The sequence below is a fragment of the Netta rufina genome (genome assembly GCF_964035555.1).
Source record: "Netta rufina genome assembly, chromosome: 12".
Lineage (NCBI taxonomy): Eukaryota > Metazoa > Chordata > Aves > Anseriformes > Anatidae > Netta > Netta rufina.
Genome location: NC_140135.1, coordinates 7,376,076 through 7,399,673, shown reverse-complemented (window position 1 = coordinate 7,399,673; position 23,598 = coordinate 7,376,076). Strand labels below are relative to the sequence as shown.

Below are 23,598 nucleotides of genomic sequence, written 5' to 3'. Positions count from 1 at the left end.
CTTAGCTGAGCTTTCACAGAATGTTAGGGATTGGAAGGGACCTTAAAAGATCATCTAGTCCAATCCCCCTGCTGGAGTAGGAACACCTAGATCAAGTCACAAAGAAATGCCTCCAGGTGGGTTTTGAATGTCTCCAAAGAAGGAGACTCCACAACGCCCCTGGGCAGCCCGTTGCAGTGCTCTGTCACCTCACCATGAAAAAGTTTCGTCTTGTATTTAAGTGGAACCTCCTATGTTCCATTGCACCGTCTGTCAAAACGTGGCCATGTGTCACCCTGCCTCACTTTGTCAATAGTAACTGCAAGTAAATGTGTGGTGGTGGTGATCTCTGCAGATGTGGCACTGAGGTGAAGGCTGGTTGTGAGCTCTGCCTCACGTTATGTGCCTTACCACGGTGCTAGCTGTCTTCTGAAGGTGCTCATGAAGCCCTTCATCCCCAAAGCATCTTGCCTTTGCAGCCAACAGGGAAGAGAAGCTGAGTCCCTTTGGGTTTCTCAGTTGGTGAAAGACGAGTATGTGGCCAGGTGTTTCAAAACCAAAAAAGAAACCAAAAATCCCAACCCTTAAACCTCGGTGGTAACTGCTTGTGCAAGTGGCTAGCACTGTCAGAAATCTGGCATTTTCGAAGGAGGTTCCTTGCCTCAGGTTGTTCTTCCTGGAAAAACTCCCTAAATGGGTCTTATTCTCTCAAGTGTATGTGTTGTTGTTTTTTAATGTTTTCTTAGCCATACCAAGTACTACGTGAGACTGTGGCTGAGTAGTCTGTGTACCCAGTTAGTCAAACATGTTGATGCAGATCCTACAATTGCCTCAGGAAGCAGGGGTACCTGAGCTACCAGGGCCACAGCTGCCCCCCTCTGTGTTGGCCATGTTCATGCCCTGAAGGCGTTACCATCTCTGCCTTCAGTGGCTGTGCCATTCTGCAGTGTGCCTGTGTGCCGAGGCATCTTCCTAGAGCATTCAAGGTCATAACAGGGGCAGTGGGTGGTGGTGGGCTGCGTGGGCTATTCTGCAGCAGAAATGTGAAGTGGCACTATGGGAAGGAGGAATTGCTGCCTCTGGTACCTGCTGGGCCAGCTGTGGTCTCACAGCTTGAGGTCTGTGCTGCTAAGTGATGGTCTCGTGATAACACCTGCTGAGTCCTGAAATGGGGTGGAGGAGCCCCTGCGGAGCAGGCTTGCCCTCTCACCAGGAGTTATGTATGGGACAGAGCAAAGATACGTCCACAGGGAGGGGGCAGCTCTGGTTTCTGTTTGTGCTTTGTCCCCAAGCTGTCCTGCCACTTCTCTCTCTAACTTCCTGCCCGCCTTGATCCCACGCTGTGGAATTTGGACCTTCCCCCGATCAGGACTAAGGCACCCCAAATGTTTCTTTATATGAGACTCCCCAAGGTCCAGGCCCACAAAGGCTGGGCAGGGGTAACAAGGTGGCTCTGGAGCACTCCTGCCACCCTATTGTCCATGGAATTACAGCACCATGCTGGGGACTGGCTGCACCTCTCAGCTCAAACCTACTGTTACCTCTTCCCAAGTGTCTAGCCCTCCCTCTCTGGGGTGACCCCAAGGGCTCTGGGGAAGGTGATCAAGGAAAGAAGTAACCACCATCTATACAAGGTGTCAGGAGGGGTCCTGCAGCCTGGTGGGAGAGAGGCTGGGGAGAATAAATTCACCTGGACAGGAAAAAAGAGGAGGCTCTAAGGACACCAAAGTTCTTCCCCATGGCTTTTTGTGCTGTGCAGACCCAGGGTCTTCACAGGCCCATGGTTCTGTTCACAGTGGCCTCAATTTATGTTTGCTGCATCCTTCCTCCCTGCTGCAGTATCTACAACCTGCCCTGTACCATGCTCTGCCCTTTGCTGTGTCCTGCCCTTGGTTCTACTCTCAGCCTGTCCCCGGCAGCCTGCTCTCCTCAGATTACTATTTGACAGAGGAAGTCTTTACCCTTCCCTGTTTCCTCGCAGCTTTATTTTTTCCAGCTCACGTGGCAGGAGAGGTGGCTTGCGGCCCTTTGTGTAAAGGGATCAGTATTGTTTCCTTGGCCTCACGGGAAGAGGCTGCCCTCGGTCTGGCAGTGACCCTGCGGAAAGGAAGGCCTGTGAGCTGTGCCACCTCTGCATCCCGTGAGGGTTGTACAGTTGTTACTGCTTGTTCTCCTTCGTTAGCGCTTGGGTCAAAGCAGGGCATCGTCTCTGCTCAGGTTTTTCGTGCTTGGCTGGAGGTGCCCACCTCCTGATGTGCCATCACAGCAGCACTGCTGGACAGGGAGGAGCGACCAGGGTACGATCCTAGTGCCAGAGTGGACTGTGGCCTCTGAGCAGGTCTCACGGTCATGCTGCAGGAGATGTTAGGAAGGCCAGTGACAGCATGGGCAGCCCTGGGGCAGGAGATGCTGAAGAAACCTGTGCAGGGGCTGCTGTGCTGCCAGTGGGGCAGGGAGCCAGGAGAGCATGAGTGGGCTGTTTGTGAGAGCAGCGTCAGCCTGGCCTTGCTCGGGCTTCCTGCCCAGGTGCTCTCTGCTCACCCTCCTGCTCCAGGGTTGTCTGGAAACGTGGCTGAAGGGGAGGGACCTGCGTGGGCACAGCGGGTGCCGTGAGTGCACCAGTCCCTTCCAGCAGGCTGCTGCACAGCAGAGCTCTGCTCCTCGGCCCGCGACACCACTGCACCCGGTGCTCTCACGGCACTACCTGGAGAGTGAGGGGCTGCGCCCGCTGCTGCCTGCTTGCTGAGCTGTACGTACCAAGAAGTACCAGGTGAGGGATGCTCTAGGATCGTGGTGGAGACACACAACCTTCAGGCTGTGCCCCACAGTGGACAGATATGGCTAGCTCGGCAGTGGGAACCATCCTGGCTGTTCTGGCCTCACTCATCATCACTGCCAATGTACTGGTGGCCATCGTCCTTCTTCGCCTTATCCAGAAGAGCGGCTACAAGGGACACTATTTTGTCCTTAATCTCGCTGTTGCAGATGCCATGGTTGGCTTCACGGTCATGGGTCTGGTCACGGATGAGTTTTCTGAGCCCTTTTATCCACCTCAGATCTTCTGTGTCCTGCGAATGGCTTTTGTGACTTCCTCTTCTGCTGCTTCTATCCTGTCCCTGACTCTGGTTGCGTGTGACAGGCACTTGGCAATCAGAAAGCCTTTCCACTATCTCCAGTTGGTCACGGGCTTGAGGGTCGGGGTGCAGCTGGTGGGGCTCTGGCTGCTTGCCGCTCTCGTTGGCTTCCTCCCAGTGTTTGCCCCAGTCTTTCAGAGGATCTCTGCCCAGGAAAAGTGTTCCTTCTTTGGAGTCTTCCAACCCACCTACATGCTCACTGTCTCCTGCATCGGCTTCTTTCCAGCACTGTTTCTCTTCATTTACCTCTACTGTGACATGTTGAAAATTGCCTCTGTGCATGTGCAGCATATCCGTGAAGTAGAACATGTGGGGCTGGCAGGGAGCTGCCCCCCACCCCACACCACTAGCGACATGAAGGCCTTGCGCACCGTGGCTATCCTCATCGGGTGCTTCGCGCTGTCCTGGTTGCCATTCTTCATCGCCAGCATCGTGCAAACTGTGTGTACCACCTGCTTAACCTACAAAGTCATTGAGAGCTACCTCTGGCTTCTGGGACTGTGCAACTCCCTCCTGAACCCCCTGCTCTACTCCTGCTGGCAGAAGGATGTGCGGCTTCAGTTCTCCCAGCTAGCTGCCGGTATAAAGAGGAGAGTCCTCCTTCACTTGGGCAATCGCCACCGTTTCCCCGGCAGAGGCACCAAATCCCTTCCTACCGTGTCCTGCTTGCGGCTCCAGGACTGACGTGGTAAGGAGTAGCAATCACTGGCTTTCTGGGTTATCTCCTCCGCCACAACCATGAACTTGGGGTCCGCCAGCTGTGGAGGAGATCATGGACAGGGTGGGACAGGACTGGATGCTAATTCCCAGACACCAGCATAGCCAGCACAGCTGGTTTTGTAGCAGCTCCAGGGCAGCCCAAATTGCAGGTGCACAGCGCATGTTAAATTTTGCTTGGAGAGCACTCAGCAAGAACAGCCTCGTGTCTGCTGGGACCAAGCCCTTGGCACCCACTCCATAGGCCGAGATCCTTCACCTTTTGCTGTCTAGGTTCCCCAGTCCATACCTGGGGTCCTTCTGCACTCCCCTCTGCCTGCAGAGTCAGCTGTCAGGGTCAGGTCCCCCGGCACCTGGGGCAGGGCTGCTCTCACTGTGTTGGCTTTGTCACCCTTGGCCAGATGCAGTAGAGACTGGGAGATGTGTGCACATCTGTCCAGGACCACATGTGCTCCCAATCACTGCCCTACTTAAATCAAACTCAAAATCCTACAGATGCAGTCAGGGCTGTCCCCCAAACCTGTCCCCTGACTGCAATCAATCCTGCATCTGGAGAGGTGGCAGGTTCATCGCTCCCCCAGGCTGCACCCGCCTCAGGCAGAGGTGAGGGGTATGGGCCTGGGGTCTCTGCTGTGGTGCAGGGGATGCAGTCAGGGCTCTGCTGTTCTTCAGCAGCAGCTGTACCTGCACCAGAGCAAGTGCTGAACAACCCCAGGCACTGCATGCCTGGGAGAACTGCAGGGCAGCACAGGTTGTGCTGTCACTGTTTGGCTTGAGCTGTAAAGTGAGTTAATGAGTAACCACCTGAATGCTGAGCTTTAACAAAGGAGCAGGAAGAAGACCTTGGAGACAGGGAAAAACCTGTGCTTTGTCCCACCAAGGCTGTAGGATTGGTAATGGGACTGCAAAGGTCCCTCTATACTGACGCACAAGGTGGGTGCACACAGCATTTGTTCATGTTGTCTCACACTGTGGTGATGGCCTGACTGCTGGCCCTGCCAGAGGCTATGGTAACATTTAATTGCTTTTTGTTAAATCACATCCATTTAATCCACATAGTAATAATTTTTCCCTTAAAACTGGTTTCTTAGCTAAGAACTCACTCTTCATCTGAAGATGAGGATGCTATGCATAAAATAGCAGCTGCTTCTACCTCTGTCACTTGCCCTTCTAATAGATATGAAGGCTCAAGGCCATATCCTGTATGCGTGCAGAACCTGCCTTGGTTCTGAGGCCATCCCCATACCAGAGGAAGAGAAAAAAATAAAAGTGCTCTATTAAAAACAAACAAAAATCAGTGGGCACTCTGGCACTTATCTCTCTGTCTGGGAAAGGCCTGAGACCAAACAGCATTAATCAGATCCTGTGCCTGGCTGTGTGTTAGGGGAAGAACCTGAGATAAGGCTCATGTAGGATAGACCTGGCTCTGTGTCTGTGAACTGGTGCCTTGCAGGTGGATTTAGTGGGTGGAACCAGTCTGACTCAGTTCTGGGGATCAGTGCATCATCTGTTTGCATGATGTGTTTGCTGCGTGAACTCCAACAGCTGTTGCTTTGCAAAGCTGACCTGTCCTTGCTAAGCATCTGACGATGCTGAAGCCATCCTCTGCCTCCCTCACGCGTGCTTCACATGCAAATACCCACTGTGAATGGAGATGCTTTGCAAGCAGGCCTCTTGCTGCTTTCGAAGCTTGCTGACTGCTGCATCCACTGCTGTTCTGCTGCCCGCAGCGGGCCCAGCCACAGATAGGGTTTGTGCCTGGCACAGATCTGGAATGGGTGGCTCTCACGCTGGGTGCCCAGCAGCAGTACCCCTGGATGTGTGGGCCTGCAGCCACCAGGGAGCCCCTGTCTGCTGCTGGGATTACAAGCTCTGACCACCTCCTCAGTGCCAGAAATGCCGTTGAGACCCAGGGTGGTGGCTGGATGGGGAGATAATGCCCTTCTGCCGATTGTGGGGCTGGAGAATGTAATCATGCTGGAAACAGAGCATCTAGCAGAGGATCCCTCGCTGTGCCCTGGCGCTGACCTGCCTGTCCTCCCTCTTCTTGTGCCTGGGCTGGAGGTGGTGCTCTCAGGAGACACCTCAGGACCTGACGGGGCTGTTTGTGGTGTGAAACAGTGCCTGCCTCTGCACAACGATCCAGGTTGGAAGAGACATCCAAGACCGCATAGCCCAACCTCTGCCCTAACACTACCAAGCCCTGCCCTGAACGACATCGCTATCCCGTGTCCCAGAGAGCGCCCGTCCCCAGCTCTGCCTCATGGTGACCGGGCACCGAGCCCTGGGCGTGCGGGGAGGCCGCGGGGTGAGGGGGGCCCGGCCGTGCTGCCCCGGCACCATGGGGAAGGAGGCGAGGAGCGGCTGCCCTGCCCGCTGTCCCCCCGCCTGGATGAAGCCCGTGCCTGCGCTATAAATAAACAAATAAACAAATAAATAAATAAATAAACAAGTTTATTAAGTTTATAAGTTTATTAATTAATTCAGCGGAGAACGAGGAGGAGGAAGAGGGGAGGTGCCTCCATCCCCGCCCCTCCTGTGGCGCAGCCGCCATGGGGCGGGGCCGGGCCCCTCAGAGCCGCCCGCGGATTCCGCCGCTATCCCGGCGTGCCGTGCGCGCGCGGCCCCTCCCCGCCCCCTAGCGACGCGGCAGCCAATGGGAGGCCTGGACGAGCCGCGCGGAGGGGCCGCGGCGCGGATGTTCGCTGAGGGCGGTCGCGGCGGGGCCGGGCGAGGGCCGGGGCCGGGATCGGGGCCGGGATCAGGATCTGGATCAGGATCAGGATCGGGATCCGGATCCGGATCCGGATCGGGGCCGGGAGGTGAGTAAATGCGGTCAGGGCCGGGCCCGGAGCGCGGAGCCGTGTCCCTGGCGGCCGGCGGGCGGCCTGCGCTGCGTCCGGGCTCGAGTCGGGCCTCGGGAGGGCCCCGGAGGCAGCCGGGGGGGCTGTGGGGGGGCTTTAGGCCCGTGGGCGGCCGCCGAGCGCTCGGTCTCGGCCGGTTCCGGCGCGGCTGCGGGGCGCAAACGCGTCCCCAGCGGCACGGGGCGCCCCGCCCCACGGAGCGCCAGGAGGCCGGCATGTACAGCTGTGTACATGTACACAGACGGCTGCACATGTGTTGATTTGGTTCTTTACGCATTATACTCCAGCTTTATGCTTCTGTGCGTCTTGCTGTCTTATTTGTTTTACTCCTATTTTGGTACATACCTCGAGGTCCATCTATTAGCAGCATACACTCAGATCATGCTGCACATAAATGCTTTTGTTCTTTAATGCCGTGTTTCTTACACAAACACGTCAGTCCTTGGATAGATTGCTCGTTACTCCACACGCTTCAGTCATTTTTTATCTCCCCTGTACTTATGCAGCTGCAGTAGTTGAGCACCACGTTTTCCTGACCTGCAGAGCGTTGCTGCACAGCAGTGGAATGACAGGTAAAATGCGAAGGCGACCTGAAGTAGCTGTTTGTCCAGTAAACCTGAATTCCTTCCCTGCTACTCCAGCTTTTCATCACTTACCAGGGAGTGTAGTGATAAGATGAGCATAATGACTTTAAACTAAAAGTGGATAGGTTTAGATTAGGTATGAGGAGAAAAAAATACTGTGATGGTGATGAAGCCCTGGCACAGGTTGTCCAGAGAAGCTGTGGGTGCCCCATCTCCGGCAGTGCCCAAGGCCAGGCTGGATGGGGACTGGAGCAACCTGGGCTGGGGGCAGGGGGTTGGAACTGGGTGATCTTTAAGGTCCCTTCCATCCCAAGCCATTCAGTGATTCTATCTCCTGCCGTCTCTGGAAGCTGAGGAGTTGTTTCTTGTTATTACATTTGGGGCACTCAGTGATGTCTAACTGCAAAGCTCTCTGTGTTAAGTTGTTGAAAGCTCCGTCTGAGCCACTGTAAGGTCAGGTTTCTTAGCTTAAGGTCATGTTTTTGGTATCAGTGACTTCAGCTCGTAGAAGGGGTGAAGTTCAATCTCCAAGTAATTTCAAAGATAAGGTGTTGCTAGAGAGGCATTCTGAATACCTTCCAAAGATGGTGTGAGATTTCTCACCTAATCCCCAACTTTTCTGCTGACATTCTTCCAGTGCCAACATGTTCATCCCAAAGCAGTGTTCTCCTACAACACCCAGCTGCTCTGCTCTCAGCTGAGGCTGCAGTTCTGGTCCTCATGCTGGTGCTATAGCTGTCCCGTGGCCTCTGGTCTGCTTCTATCTCTCTGCAGATGCCTTGTTTGGGGAGCAGCAGCCATCCCTATAGGCCAGGTTTGTGCAGGATTTGTGATGATCCTGGCTGCTGGCTCTGCTGGAAGCTGAGTGGCTGTTCTCCTGCAGAAGGGAAAGCTCTGGGGAGATGTTACAGCAGCCTTCTAGTACCTAACGGGGGGCTACAAGAAAGCTGGAGAGGCACTCTATCAAGGATTGTGGCAGCAGGACAAGAGGTTATGGCTTTAAACTAAAAGAAGGCAGGTGTAGGTTAGGTATAAGGAAGACATTCTATGCTGTGAGTGTGGTGAGGCACTGGGACAGGTTGCGCAGAGAAGCTGTGGATGCCCCATCCCTGGAGGTGCTCAGGGGCAGGCTGGATGGGGCTTTGGCAGCCTGGGTTGGTGGGAGGTGTCCCTGCACCACCTGCAGTGGGTTGGAGCTGGCTGGTGTGTAAGGTCCCTTCCAACCCAAACTATTCTGAGTGTGAATTTTCCATGGGAGTTCACTCTCTTGCTCCCCCCAGTAGGTCTGTGTCAGAGGGTCAGTTATTCCTGCATCCCTTCACTTGTAGAAACACATTTCATCTGCTTGTGTGTGTAATTCTGCAGAGGTGATAGAAATGTAAAACTGCTCTTGACAGGGATGAGTCTCTGAGCCTTTCACAGTAGCATTTTAGATCGTACAAGTGTGAGTTTGTGCATTTGTGCAAAGGTGCACGTATTAATTTCCCGAAATACTGGGAGTGAGGTTGGCAGGGTGGCTTCTGGAGAGCTTTGTATTCCAGCTGGACGATGAGCTGTCTGGGATTAGGCGTGTTCCTCTCCATGGGCTGCAGCTACACGCTGCACACCTCCGCTTCCAGAGTATGTCTGCACATTGCCTGGAAGTGCAGGTGTCAGCGTGGAACAACTTCTGGATGCTGTGTCATGGGAAAAGTGGTTTGGCAGAGCGATGTGGGCGTCCTAAAAATACTCCTTGCTGTGAAATATTTGGAAATTTGTCGTGGTGAAGCCATGTAAGCTTTGTGAGGACTGTTGAGGGCTTGCCACAGGGAAGCAAAGAGCAGGCGATGGTGGATGTACATGTGTAGGTACATCGTGTTTCCCTTTCTCTGTTTATAACAGGAAACAGAAAGCACGTCACACACAACTTGATCAAGTCTCCATGTTTTTGCTGCTGTGTTGGCAGTGGTTTGTGAATACATGCCACTTGAAAACACTGCAGGTGGACCTTTAGTGTTACGAATGTTGTGTCTTTGGAGGCAAAGAAGAGAGTAAGTCCTTACATCTCCTTTTTTACAGTGCCCTGCTAGAATAAGCTTGCCTGAAGTTATTTCTTTTCCACTACAAGCTTCCAGAATCCAGAAGTGGGCTGTGTGCCTTTTATCTTCAAGGATTACCAGGACTTAATCTTTTGTGCAAAGGCAACTAACTTCAGGCATGCAGATGGGGTTCGTTTAGCTGCGTGCCAGTGCTTAGAGCATTGATGTATGAAATCCCTCGCGGATTCAGATTTATTACTGCTAATCAGTTCTCCAGCTGCTCTTTCACCTCCTTGCCCCACGCCCAAGAATCAGCCCATTGGTGTCAGTCACTGGAGACTGATGGTGACACATGCGGCTGCAGTTTGTAAACTGTCCTAACCTGTGCTCTTGATGCCTGGGCTGTCGTTGCCTGCTGGTGGGGAAGTGCAGCGCTGGTTTTACTGACCCACCTTCCTTTCGTGCTCAGTGGCTTTTGTGGGGCTGTACTAAGACAGGAGCCTTGTGTGGGAGCTGAACCATCCGCCTTTCAAACAAACAGATAAGCAAACTGGAAGGGGCAGGAGAACTGGCTGAAACACTGAAGTATTATCAATATCTTGCCATGTTCCTCGTGCAGTATGCAGGTACCGTGTGCGTTTCGTGGCATTCTCTTGAGTGTGCGTTTCTCTGAGGCTGTCTGGATGAGAGTCGTTAGAATAAAGGATTATGTGGAATTGACAGGAGTAACTATCAAAAGCATGTTGGTCTCTCCAGTGTGCTTAGGCAGCTTCTCTATCAAATGTGTGTCTGCTAAACTGTTATAAAGCTCCAGCTGTTCACACAGGAGTACAGCAGAAAAGAGTGCACAAGCCCAACAGTAGATTTTAAACCTGGGAACTATTTCAGAAAGCAAATGTTTGGTGTTGAAATGTGACTTCAAAGCCTTGGTATCTTGATTCTCTCCTTTCCTTTTCTTGTTGTTTTCTTTTCTCTGTGTTTTCTAATTGGTTACTGTCGGTGTTCCGTACTTTTTCTTCCCAAATTTATTTCTTTAGACGTGAAAACAAGTAGTATGTAAGCAGATGGGAGTTTGTATTCCGCAATTCTGTTTGTTTCTGGGTAAGAAAAGGGACCACTGCCCAGGTTGAGAAATACGTACTTCCAACATTTGCCAATGTTGGCAAAAGGTAGGTCCGTATTTATAGCAAAGCCTGCGTCAGCCCATTTCTGTTCTTCCTTCTTTATGCTGAGGCAAGTGGGAAGCTTGGTGAATGGTATAAACTTTTATAGACTTTCTAAGTGTGCGATTAAAATACTTTTAGGTATATGAAGGTGTCAGGGTACTCATTACTACTTTTTTTTTGAGTTACAGGGGATGAATTTGTGCACCTGCTTTTCGTTAACTAATTGGATATCAAGACATTGGAGTGCCTAAACGGCGGTAGCATGAGGTTGCTGCTAGGGCGTGCGTCCTGGGGGAACTGCTCTGCCTCTAAAGCAGTGCTAGGCTTGTGCACAGAGCTTGTGCTGTCATTTAATCAAATGTTAGTGAATCCAGCAGGTAAGATTTTTGCACAAATGTTAAGTGGAAGCCCCGTTGAAGTACTGTTTTAAGGAATACAGTTTTAAAGCACACCCAGCTGTGCGCAGTCGCATGTTGGGTAGAATTGTTGCTGGCATTTCCAGCTGTCAGTAATAAGAATGATCTGTAAAACAATGCTTTTCAGTTCAAACGAAGTTGGTTCTCTCTTTTTTTGCTGGTCATTAAGCCCAATGGCCAAGTTCTGTTAGCAGGAACGACTGGTTGGAAAATGAAATCTTGTCGAGGGGCTGGCATGAGACCCAGTGAGGATAGATCATTCCGTTCATTTATGCCTGGAACATCATGATCTTCCCTATCTCTATTCAGGCTCCTTCTAAACGTGTGCTGGGAGAGCTGCAGCTTCCATCTGTGCATGTATTTGTGTCTGATGGGATACGGATCGGAGCTAAAGCTCAATGTTATTTCACAGACACAATATAACAGGGAATTGTTCCTGAAAGTGGCTGCTGGGCATGGCATTCACCAGTTGTAGGGTGAAAATTTTGGTATAACGAGGTTTTCCCATAATGCGTGATTTCATTATGTGAGCAACAGAGAAATGGACTCCGAAGCACGCTGAAAATCTTCTCCCTGGCTTGGTTTGTTCTGGGAACAGAACCCGTGCTGCAGGAGCACAGCGGCAATGTGCTCACTGTGCTGCTTCTGTTCTTGGTAACGCTGCCTCTGTTGCCTCCTGGCCTCTGCCTTTCTTCGTCTTGGGGAAGCAAGTGACAGCTTTCCCAAGCCGGAAACTTGGGAACTTCTCAATATTTAGCGTGTTGTAACAGCAATACTGTGTCAGAAATACTGTGGGCAGGGAGGCCGCAGTAGGACAAGGGAGATGATCGTCCCCCTGCACTCAGCCCTGGTGAGGCTGCGCCTCGAGTGCTGCGTTCAGCTTTGGGCCCCTCAGTACGACAAGGACACTGAGGTGCTGGAGTGTGTCCAGAGAAGGTCTATGAAGCTGGTGAAGGGTCTAGAGAACAAGTCAAGGAATGGTTGAGGGAACTGGGGCTGTGTAGTCTGGAGGAGTCTCAGGGGAGCCCGTATTGCTCTCTCCAACTGCCTCAGAGGAGGTAGGAGTGGGACGTGGGGGTCAGTCTCTGCTCCAAAGCAACAAGTGATGGGAAGAGGAAAAAGGTGCGCCAGGGGAGGTTTAGGTTGGATATTAGGAAAAAAAAAATCTCAGAAAGGGTTGTGAAGAGCCGGGACAGGCTGCCCAGGGAAGTAGCTGAGTCACCATCCCTGGAGGTATTCAGAAGCCCTGTAGATACGGTGCACAGGGACGTGGTGCAGGGGTAGACTTGACAGAGCTAGAATAAAGCTTGGCTACGATGATCTTAGAGGCCTTTCCCAACCTCAGTGATTCTGTGACTCATCAGCTCCCGGCTTCTTCAGCTTCTGAATATTTCTGGCTTGTGGGATTCTTATTGGAGTCTATTGAAAGAGGACAGTGGGCTTCTCTTCCAGAGCACTTGGACCACGTGGCAAGTAAGTTGTAAATGCAAAGGGTTAGCTTTCAAACCAAGGAAGTCCTTTCTTTCTATTTTCATCTTTTGAAGAGGTTTAGGCTGTGCGGAAGAGCACATACAATGAGAAGGGCAGCTCCAAAACAGTTCTGACATTGAGGAATAATTTGTTTGGCATAAAGCAATTAACTGGAGTGAGTTTTACGACAAGAGTGCAAACTTACGGTAATATTTTCAGACACAAAGCATGATTTGAAGCCATAATGTTTTCGCTCTTTAAATCTTAGCTTCTAATTCACAGTAAGGAATCTTTGCTGCCTCAGCACTGCCTCAAAGTGCATCCTATGCCTGTGAAATACCAGTTGGAAAAAAGGTTATAGAAAAGTCAGTCTCTCGTGCTGGAAATCTCTGAGCTATGTACTAGTTCTGGGTTTTATTCCTACTCTTGTCCCCTCGTTGTACTGGTATCGCCGTTTTATGATTGCTTTGTGAGACGTGTCAGCTGTTGTATGGCTTGAGGTTAAAAACAAACCAAAATCCTCCAGCGGGGGGAAAATGAGGATTTTAAACCTGACCTCTTCACTGATTTACTCCCGGTGTGGTCTCACAAATATTGCAGTGGCGTGACCTCAGCCATGGCTTGATGAGGCGGTGAATCTGGAGCTGAATTCCTGGTACCAGTGCCCCCTTAATCATGCCCTGTGGGGTTATCGCTGAGCATTAATCTGACACCGTGAATTTGTGCTAGTGCAAAAAATGCTGCTGCATTCACGTCTGGGGATCATGTGTTGCATCTGTTACGGATCATATCAGATTATATTTAATGGGGAGCCCATAAATAATATTTTTTTTGGGAGTGGGCTATTCGTGAGATGTCTGGAGCAAGTCCATGGTCCGTTCTCCAAGGACTGTGGTGTCTCTGGTTGTCCTTATAATGCTTTTGTTGTGTTGTGCCCACGTCGCTCACAGCCAGCGCCTGGACCTTGATATTTGGAAATGTGTTTCGTTAGGTGATGCTGAGCTGGGTGCATCCTCATCTTTTAGACAGTCATTGAGTTCAAACTGAACTTCGTTTGCTTCCCCCTTCCTCCCAAAAAGCAAACAAACAAAAAAACAAACAAAACCCACCTCCATTGAACTTGAATTCGTGTTACTGTTGCCTTTAGTCTCCCACCTACCCCTTGTACAGGGGTAGCCTGCTTGTGAAGGTGGGTGTAGGTCATTTTGTGAGCACGAGGTAGCCTGTGATAACCAGGGATGAGCGACCTCATTCCTAACATCTTCCAGTGGCATGGGATGGTGTTTTGTTTGCTTGTTTCGTGTCGTGTCTGTCTTCCCCCTTACAGAGACCACAGTGCTGTGGTGCCTGGTGCTAGCTGCTGGAGGCTTGCCCTTCACCAGGAGAGAGGGGTTTCATTCTGTCAGTTCCTGCACTTCCTCTCCTTCCCTGCTTCGGACCCTCTCTGCTTTGGCACGGGCTGCTAAGATGCTCAGAGCTCTCCCTGCTTCTCTGACCACAGCTGTTGGAAGCTGCTTCCTGCCCGGTGGTATGAGTGAGCAGGTCAGTTTAGCTTCATATCTGTGTCTTATTCCATCTTCCAGTTTTGAGTGAATTCCCAAATTGTGAATCCCTTGTCTTCACATTGAGAAAACCGAAAAGTTCAGCCATCATCCGTGTCTGCCTGAGCATTTGTGGTGCTGTCTGGCTATAGCTAAGCAATAGCCTCAGTTGCTGTGGTCTTTTTAAACATCTGGCAGTTCTGCACTTGATCTAACCCTAGATCACCTAGTGCTCAGGACTGGACGGGATACCTTGTTGGTGCCTTACAGCTGTTTCGATGTACAGCAGCCTAACTTTGTGGATTTTAGAAAACTTGTGTAGGAGATGGTGCTGGGAACCTAATGCTGCCACAGGAGGTTTCCTCTTGGGTGGAGGGAAACCTCAATCTGTAGCATGATGGAAAAGACTGGGGTAATGCCTGCGGTTGGTGTGGCGTACCTGGGGTGTTGTATCCAGCTCTACGAGGCAGTTGTGGACGTAGAAGAGTGAGCCCAGTGAAGGGCCGTTAGATGGGATCGTAGATGTTAGTGAGGTATGAGAACTGGGGTTGTTTAACCTGGAGAAGAGGCTCGGGGTGGGGAAGATATCTCTTATCTCTTGATAAAAAGGTAATATCTCATATATCTCTTATCTCTTGATAAGAGAGGTACATTTCACAGTTGCTCTTTTTATTTTCTATTTCTTTCCTGTGCATGGCTTCTCTATTTTTAACCTGCTGCATTCGTGATTTGTTTTCCCGAAGCCTTGTGACCTCCGTGATATTTTGACTTTGGAGTATTGAAGAAACAGCATTGTAGGCATCTCGCATAGTCGTGCGTGACTATTGTTGGCTGGTGCCAGCTGAACAGTGCTTGTTTTCTTGGCTGCTTCTTGCATTCTCACCTTTCAGTAGCTAAGAGAAGAGCCCCCTTAGACTCTCTGTACCCACTCTCTTGTCTATTTACAGCCATACACAGCAACTGTATTTATTAGCAAGTTCTTGGAAGTGGAATCCTCTAGAATAGAAGTCACGGCGCTGCCTGCAGCTTGCAGTGTGTCCAGGGAAAGGTTCGTATAAATGAAGCTGTTGCCATGTTTCAGCCTATCAGTGCACTGAGGCAGCATAATTGTCATCTTTGATACTCTTGCAGTTTTGCTGGGTTCTCCCAGGAACATATGGCTTAGCAGAAATGCAGCTATTTTTATCACTTCATGTTAGTCCAGATTTTTTTTTTCGCATTGCCTCTGTGTTCACGGTGAGTTTGCTGAGATGAAGATAAATAAAACTGAATATTTTAGTGTCCCTTCAGTCTTGCATCCCTGCAAGTGCTAGATGAAACAAAAGGTGGAACAATGAACTCAGAGCTCAGTTAAGGGCAGTATACCTCTCTAAAACTTGCTGTGATTGTTTACAAAATACTTTTGTACCTTTTTTTTTTTTGAGAAAAAGGCCGTGGTAAAGAGGCAGAAAGGGTTAGGGACACATTCTTTAGGCACATAAATGACACATAGTTGACCATCACCTCATTTTTCCATGACAGATCTGTGGAGAGTGATGATTGAAGCTCAGAATTACTCTGGAATGGTTGTAATGCCTTGAACTAGGAAACACACTGCAAGCTGCAAAGCAATATTTCTTCAATCACCTTTGGTTCAAATTTGCGTAATTAGCTTTTCTTCATGTATATAGTGGCTGGATGTGGTTTGTCTTTTTGTTCTGTTTCCTGATATCCCCTAGAGGGCTGTAGATGTTGCTGAGTTGATGAGGTATCCGTCCATACTGGAGGGTAGACGTCTTAGAAGTATGCACATAAATAACTGCATTGATGTTGGTGTCCTGTCTTGAACTGGGTGCTGTCCTCTGGATCTGGCGTTTGCATGCTCCGGGTGTGCAGGTAGAAGCTTGAGTGGGCAGAGAAACTGAAGCAGAGCCCTCTGTATGTGCAGCCTGATCTGAAGTAGCTGGTTGCCTGTTGGGGCTGTGTGAGCACAGGTGGAGGACTTCAGCTGCGAGTCCCTGAAGCGCTTGGACATCTGTGGTGGATGGGGGGAAATGCACAAGCTGTCCTGCCAGCGAGCATTTGCTTTCCTTCTGGCAGCTTTTGTTCTGCTCGATCATAATTTTTAACACCTTATTCTGGTCTTTATGGGTCTGTACGGGCCTTGACATCTCCTTCAGTTGGGAACCATCCTGGAAAGCTGGGTAGCGTCCTCCAAGGATCATGGCGTAACTCAGCTTGTAAGGTGGATGATGGGCAGCTCAGTCTAAAACTGGCATCGTGTGCTATCAGAGTTTGTGTTTACAGTAAATTTTGTGTGTGGATCTAAGCCTGCCACGGTTCCATACTATGTACTGTGTCAAGCATGTCTTAAATAGCTGTACAGCTTTTGCTCAGTACCCTCTCACTGCAAAGTAGAAGAGGAGGCATCAGTTCCCCTGATGGAGCTTTTAGGGTAGAGTGGAGGTTAGAGCAAGGGAAGCAGATGGGAGTTTTCTGTGGCACAGAAGCAGGCGAAGGAGGTCTCAATTGTTCACACCATCTTAACTGTTCTGGTTTTATATCTTACGGGGCCTGTAGGGTACCAGTTGTATCTGGGACTGGGCATTATCTTTTATTACTGTGATCCCGAAGCATCACAAACCATAACAACTGTATCTGAATGTGTTTTTGTCTTTCAGGCTTAAACCATCTGTCCTTTGATCCTGCCAGCAACAGCAAATCTTTGCAGTTCAGCAGCACGAGTGGTGCACGGGTGTTGGAAAGCCCAACTGAGAATGGAAATGATCCGGGCAAGAAGAGGAAGAGAACAAACATTCCTCCAGGTGAGCTATGTAGCAGCTCAATATTTGGCAATGGATAAGACATCTGCTTAAGTGCAGACCAAAACCAGCTGCTGTGCTAAGACGTCAGTGCAGAAATTGTTCTGCATTGGATAGACGGAAATAAAGTTGTGGTCTGGTGCTGTTTGCAGTCAGACCAGTGTTTGTGTTTCCATTCTTACATGGCTTTGAATCAGTCATCTTTAGTATTTCTGTGTAAAAATGAAAGCAGTTTTGTATTTTTTAAAAACCATTGTGGAATCACTATACCTGTCCCAATAGATTTTTTTTTTTTTTTCTAATTCAACAATATCTCAGTATTAAAATCATGACTATAATGAAAAGTAGTAACTTAGAAGGCAGAACAGTCTGAATGAATGGAGACATTCATGGTTAAGAGAATGTAATAAAACCAAACTTGTTGAAGCTATTATTGTCTATTTAACACTTTCCCTTGTCTGTTTTGCCCTAAGACATCTCTTTTCAGCCAAAGTAAGGCTCCTTTTCCTTTTCAGAGTTATTAAAGAAGATAGCTTTCTCATCTTCTTGGAGACATTTTCTCCAATTGTAGAACAAGACATAGCTTTAATTTCAGTTTTGCAGTGCATAGTGTGATGTGTTATAAAATCATTACCTGCCTCTATTACCAAGAAGCTACGAACATCAGGAGTTCTTTGGAGGTGTGAGAGCCTGATTGTTCTGCTTTCGAGTTCAGTTAACATATTGATGGCATGTGAGTGTCTCTCACTCCAAATGTACCTTGCAGTTGCACACCTCTCCCAGGTATGTTACATGCAGCAAGTGTGAGACCTGTCTAGCGTGACAAAAAGAGAACTGGAGGGAATTTGCTTTTTCCCTCTGGAAAGGAGGTGATGGCTTCCACTTTTGTGCTATCAAATATATCTCAGGTGAAGTGAGACTTTGGTCAATTTGCAAGTACAGGTAATGTAGATGTAGCCAGTAGGACTGTCCCCTGTCCAAAAGCAGTGCTAAAGGACTGGCTCAAGTGGGTAGCATCAGGATTTTTTGTTCTTTTCATTATTTCTCTGGACCTTTTGCCTGTAAATAAAGAAGGACTTCTGGGTGATGTGAAGATTGGAGGCCCTCTTGGACATAGCGATCACTAATTAATAGAGTTTTTGATCCTTGGAAAAGTAAGGAGGAGGCTTAGCAAAGCTGCCACCTTGGACTTCCAGAGGGCTGACTTTGGCGTCTTTAGGAGACTGGTTGGCAGAGGCCCTTCTTCTCGCAGATAACTAGTGACAGCACTAGAGGGGATGGCCTCAAGTTGCGCCAGGGGAGGTTCAGGTTGGAAATTTGGAGACATTTCTTCTCAGAAAGAGCAGTCAGGCATTGGAATGGGTTGCCCAGGGAGGTGATGGAGTCACTTTATTGGATGTGGAGGGAAACAGGGTGACAAGACATGAGGCAAAGGCTGAGGTACTTATTGCCTTCTTTGCCTCGGTCTTTAGCAGCAAGACCAGTTGTTCTCTGTGTACTCAGCCCCCTGAGCTGGTAGATAGGGACAGGGAGCAGAATAAAGTCCTCATAATCCATGAGGAAATGGTTAGTGAACTAGTACAATAAACTTTTCTGTGCAAACAGAAAGAAAAGCATTTTGTCTTGGTGGTGGTACATGGAAGTAATCAGCTAAAGGCATGGTTGACCCCACTAAATCACTGCACGTCTGAGTACTTAACATGAAGCCAGATATTTGTATAATGCTAATGGTTCCACCCGGTTCCCCAGGTAACTTTGCTAGATGCTGAGTAAATAACAGTGGAACTGCTGCTGCCAGAAACATTGTTCTCTGCTTCATTTCTCCTTTTAGAAGGGAAGATATGTCTTCAAATGGGAGTGGAAATATTCTCTGCTTGAGCAGACTGGCAATCTCCAAATTCAGTGCGATTATGGCAGTTTATGCCTGCTGAACATTTGTCCCTTCTTCATAAATTCTTATTTTTAATCAGTGTTCCTTCAAGGTCCCTTAGAGCTGTGCGCTGTAACAGACAAAACATAATTTATGTGCTTTTGGAAGTCAGTTCTTCCATAGACTTGCTTCCCTGAAATGTCATCTACTTGATTTTTTTTTCAGTTGGCCCTTTTCTATATGTTAGGGTCAAATCTATTTTTGTATGCTGATACCTCACAGCCTTCTTGAGTAACATATGTCCAGCAGAAAATTTAAGATATGCACTGAGCTCTTCATCACCTTTTTTCTCTCAGCAGATAGTGGCAGAAATCTAAGCCTAGACTCCATTCCGATGGGTTTGCCAATGTCAGACCCAACTGCCTGGGCCACTGCGATGAACAATCTAGGGATGGCTCCCATGGGAATGACAGGACAGCCCCTCCTGCCTGGTACGTGAGTTATCCAGACTGTGTCCACCTTTTCGTTCAAACAAGTCTTTGGGAAGAACCTGTTTCACTTTAGTTAATGTTTTTTATATGCAGTAGGCATTTAATGCATTTCAAACACAGCTTATAATGTCTACAAGTGATGTATTCAAAGGTCAGTGTTTCAAAACTGATGCTTTTTTGTCTTTTTCTCCTGCTCATGTGCATGTGCCAAGTGAAAGTCAGTAGAAGTCTGTACTGGGAGTGTATACAAGTTTGAGGCCAGTTTCCCATTCCCTGATGTAAGAGTGGGGAAGGCTTTTGGTCTTCTGAGTAGTGTTCATCCTGATCCTTTTGAGAGAAGACTTTGGGATCAGGAGTTCTGCAGCCAGCACAAACGACTGAGAATGTTTTAGAAGGAGCACAATGTTTTTTCTGATCTGATTGCAAGAGCAGAATGCTCTGGTGAATGTGGATCAGTTCTCAAGCCTGATGATAGTTTGAGGTTTAGACCAGTCATATTTGTAGTATCTATATAAAAATAAAAAGAAGAGAGAGACAGTGGAAGCTTGAAATGCTGTGGACCATCTTTGTTTAAAGCCAGGTGAGATTAAAATTTCAGGTCACAGTAAGAAAAAAAATGGCTAAAAATGCTTAAGAACTTACTAGCTTAATACTGTTTCTACGGATGAAGTAAAGCATGTAGTTGGGAGATGCTTTGACAGGATTGCAGTATCTAAAATGAATATACAGCATCTTTCATGACATCCAGGTAAAGCCAGTCTTTGTATTAAAGGTTATCAGTTTTCACCAAACGAAACAGCACCTGCCAGGCCTGTTTCTGAACTTGTTAGACTCCTTGAAGACTTTTTTCCTCCTTTTTTATTTTTTCTTACAAATGGAGCCTGACTCTTCTGATCTTGCTTCTTAAGCCTCTCAGGTGCTGGTCTGTAGCCACAGGCTTAGCTTCTTAACAGGAAAAGCAGACCTCTAGGCAAGATGGCAAGTTGTCCAGCATTTGAATATTGCTGGTTGAGCAATAAACAGTGGGGGTCACCACAGATCCAAAGATCACAGGTTCTGTTTCCCTCTGTGTACACACTTTCTACCTTTCTTTACAGTGTGGTTGTTCACTACCCCACCAGTTCTTCTGCTTCTGATAATCCTATCAATTCACACTTTTTAGGAAGCTGTAGGTGTAGGTTAATCAGGGAAACACCTGCCCGTCCTAGATTTCTTCTCCTTCCAATTCCTCAAGCTCCTCTGCTACTGTGTTCCTCCATTAGAGATTTTCTCTGATTGGCATCAATTTCCATTACTGTTAACTGACCTTGAAGGAATAACAAATTATCAGGACAATAGGAGACTGCATGCTCACATTGGTATGAAGAATTACAGAATATGAAAAAATTAATTTAGAGGCTTACAAAAGCAGTAGCAGCGAATTTACTTGTCTGTTCTGGATATGTGGCAGGTAGCCCAGAGTAGGGCTAGGAGGAAGAGCCACCGTCCTTGCCAAGGATGGTGAGCAGGTGGCTGAAGCACACCATATTTTGCACCTTTTGCTGCCAGCTAGTGTGATTTCCCTGCAATAGCATTGTGAACCTTGCTTCCCAAAGACGGAAGACTTGGCTGTCATCAGTTCTGATGTTTAACGATACTTACACTCTATTCCTGTTTTTTTTTTTCTTCGATCTGTGTCTATTTTCTGCTGGCCAGCAGTGAAATACTCTTGATCTCATAGGTGTACGTATGCCAAACTGTGCAGAGATGACAAGCAGGACCTTTAGATTCTAACACATGGGCATTTCAGCAGCCTGCATTTTGCAGCAGATCACTGCTGCTCCCTATCCCCCATCCTCCCTACTGTCTCAGCAGTGTGAGCTTTGGCCATTCCTCCTCCTTGCAGATGCTTTTTATGGTTAGTAGTGGGCAAGGGCCAGATTCTCCCTGCTGATGTTTCGGAGTACAGCTCCAAGAAAATAATGAGTTTCTTTGCCATTTCAACAATGATTTCTGTGGGAAGATACCAAAGCTGTGTTTATCATAGCACAAGCTGTGAAGAAGTGATGGGCTGTGGGCGTGTGCCAAAATGGCATGGCTTCATCTGTGCTTCTTAGAGGGGTACCTCAGGACCTGCTCTGTTACCTGCACCATGGGCAGGGTGTGGTTGAGATAGGCAGTATTTGTGAGAATGGCTTAAAACTTCACAGCTGGGATTGAGTTTGCTGGCATAGGTGTCACTTCTCTCCTTTTTGGCAACAAGCATCCCATTGTAAACCTTTGAAATCTGAAAGAAGTATTGCTACTCCAAGCCTGTGAGCCAAACCCCAGCCCAAAGAATGCTTGCGTGGAGGATTGCAGTAGAAGAAGCAAATCCTACCCCACGATAGCAGACATACAGGTATGTCATTGATCATTCAGCCCCAGCCTAACCCTAGATCTGAAAGTCGTACCTTGCAATCTATTTCCTCTGTAAACTAATAACCAATGTGTGTTTCAGGGGAGTTGTGTGGCACCAGCATATGTGCTGATCCTTTTTTTAGACAAGTGAAAATACTGTTTAAAATAGCTGAAAACAGTGCTGTCTGCCTGGTCTTTTCAGCAGCATAATTTCTCAAATCTACATGGAAGTTTAAATACTAAAATTCTGTAACTTCAACGTCACACATTGCAAGCCAGGTATCACAGATTAGATACCTCATCGTTAAGTGATTGTGAATAAACCAGTGTATCTCATAAGGATAAAATTCACATGTATCTTTAAATGCATTTTTTCCACAACTGGCTTCAGGAAAGTTTATTTTCCCTTCTCTGAAAAGTCTGTTTCATGGCAGAGGATTTGCTTCATGGCAGAGGATTTGGGTTTGTACTATGACACTGTTCATGTGTGGTGTGAAATGGCGATGCTTGTACTGCGAACAAAACAATGTACATAAGCTGTGTAGAAATGTGGCCCCAGATAAAATACTGTAAAATACAAAGGAAAATAAAATTCAGCTACCAAACTCAGACATCCCATTTGTACGCTAAAAGCTGTCTTGCATTCAGATTATTGTTCAACCAAAGCTTTTTCTAAGTAGTATTTGCGAAGAGTACAAAGCTGCTTGCCTGCCTAATGGATATGAATAGAATCTGAAACGATGCCAGCTTAGGATCAAAGGAGAGTGCTGCCTTGCACCACTCAGTTCTGCCTATTTGTAATTTTCGTCTGTGCCTTGCAAAATAAATCTTATCTGCCTACATCTGAAAAAGCAGCCAGATTCAGAGGTTCCGTAGTGCTCAGGATAATATATTCGGTGGTAGTGTTTTGTGGTATTTTGGGGATTGCCTAGATCCTCAGAGTTTCTTCTGCTACAGAGAGAGGAATGGTGGTAGACAGTAGAGAAGATGATGTGCACCTGCAAGAGGAAATTATTCGTGAGATCTCAACCTGATAGTACCAACTGGCCCTGGTGGTGTCGGTTGTCTTTACAGTTTAGCTGCTGACATTCTCAAACTCGTGAGCTTTCTTTCTAAGGAATTTATGTATATGGTTTCTATTTTTGTTGCATGCAAGTATTGCTTCCCCAGGGCTCACAGCTTCAGAACAGATAAAATACCTCTTGTTTGATAATTCTCTTTAGCTTTAGTTAGCATTGGAAGTTAAATGTAAGAGCAAAGTCAGAATAAAATGCTACTTATTCAGATATAGTCAGAATACTAAATAAAGCCTAGAAACAAGTTAAGCAGAGTGAGATGTGTGTTGCCATTGCAGGTTACACTTAATGGTAAAGTATTTCCTTAAATGCTCCTGTGCCTTTTACCCAGATTTCTTCTGGCACATTCTTAGCTGCTGAAATTCCTACACTTGTCTAGTGCACCATGTCACAAGCTGTCTGCACTACTTAGCTACTTAATAAAATTGAGCTGAGTTTGCTTTTACACTGTTTCCATACATCATAGATTTTTTCACATGGGCAATATAATACTTACTGGGAAAGGCTTTGATGCTAGATAAGAGATGGTATCTATGGAGTAGAAAGGGAAATAGTTTATTTAACTGAGAAAGTCTATTTGGCTGAGGCAATTGACATAGTTGTTTTTTTTTTTATTTTTTCTAAGGGTATAAATGTAATTTTCTGGTGAATTATATGAATTATATCCCTCTGTGTTGTTGTTTATTCGGTTAATTTTCACTGATGCATGTGGGTGGAGTACTTAGTTTGCTGTCTGAATGAACAATTGCTGTATAAGTCCAAAACTGACTCCCTAATTCTCTCCCCTGTTTAGATTTTGATCCTGCTCTTGGGATGATGACTGGAATCCCTCCAATCAACCCCATGATGCCAGGCTTGGGGATAGTCCCTCCTCCCATTCCTCCAGATATGCCTGCTGTGAAGGAGATCATTCACTGCAAAAGCTGCACTCTCTTCCCACCTAACCCACGTAAGTGTCTATTTATGTTTTATCTTCTTTCTGTCTGTATATGAATATGTGTGTATAAAAATATGTATATAAAAATGTGAGAATATGAGAGAAGAGCCCTTGCACTGCCTGGACGTAGCTGCTGTGGGGTGAGTCACCATGCT

At 47.8% G+C, this 23,598-nt stretch overlaps 2 protein-coding genes across 10 annotated transcripts in view; both read left to right on the top strand.

Moving 5' to 3' along the window:
• Nucleotides 1-2,816: 2,816 nt before the first annotated feature.
• Nucleotides 2,817-3,797, top strand: GPR119 (G protein-coupled receptor 119; the record flags this gene model as incomplete). Its single annotated transcript, XM_084293815.1, has 1 exon — nt 2,817-3,797. One exon carries the CDS (start codon nt 2,817-2,819, stop codon nt 3,795-3,797), a length of 981 nt encoding a protein of 326 aa, XP_084149941.1.
• Nucleotides 3,798-6,528: 2,731 nt separating this feature from the next.
• ENOX2 (ecto-NOX disulfide-thiol exchanger 2) overlaps nt 6,529-23,598 on the top strand; it is a gene marked incomplete at its 5' end in the record, with an annotated part of 42,374 nt that continues 25,304 nt past the window's right edge. The window contains 6 exons of one of the 9 annotated variants that reach the window (XM_084294089.1): nt 9,979-10,839; nt 12,243-12,351; nt 13,676-13,890; nt 16,550-16,693; nt 18,920-19,051; nt 23,300-23,455. In XM_084294089.1, coding sequence (XP_084150215.1) covers nt 18,955-19,051; nt 23,300-23,455 — 253 coding nt within the window. Of the gene's footprint in view, nt 6,653-9,686; nt 9,923-9,978; nt 13,891-16,549; nt 16,694-18,916; nt 19,052-23,299; nt 23,456-23,598 lie in introns of those variants that run through there. The other 8 variants (XM_084294091.1, XM_084294090.1, XM_084294088.1 and 5 more) reach the window with 8 other exon arrangements.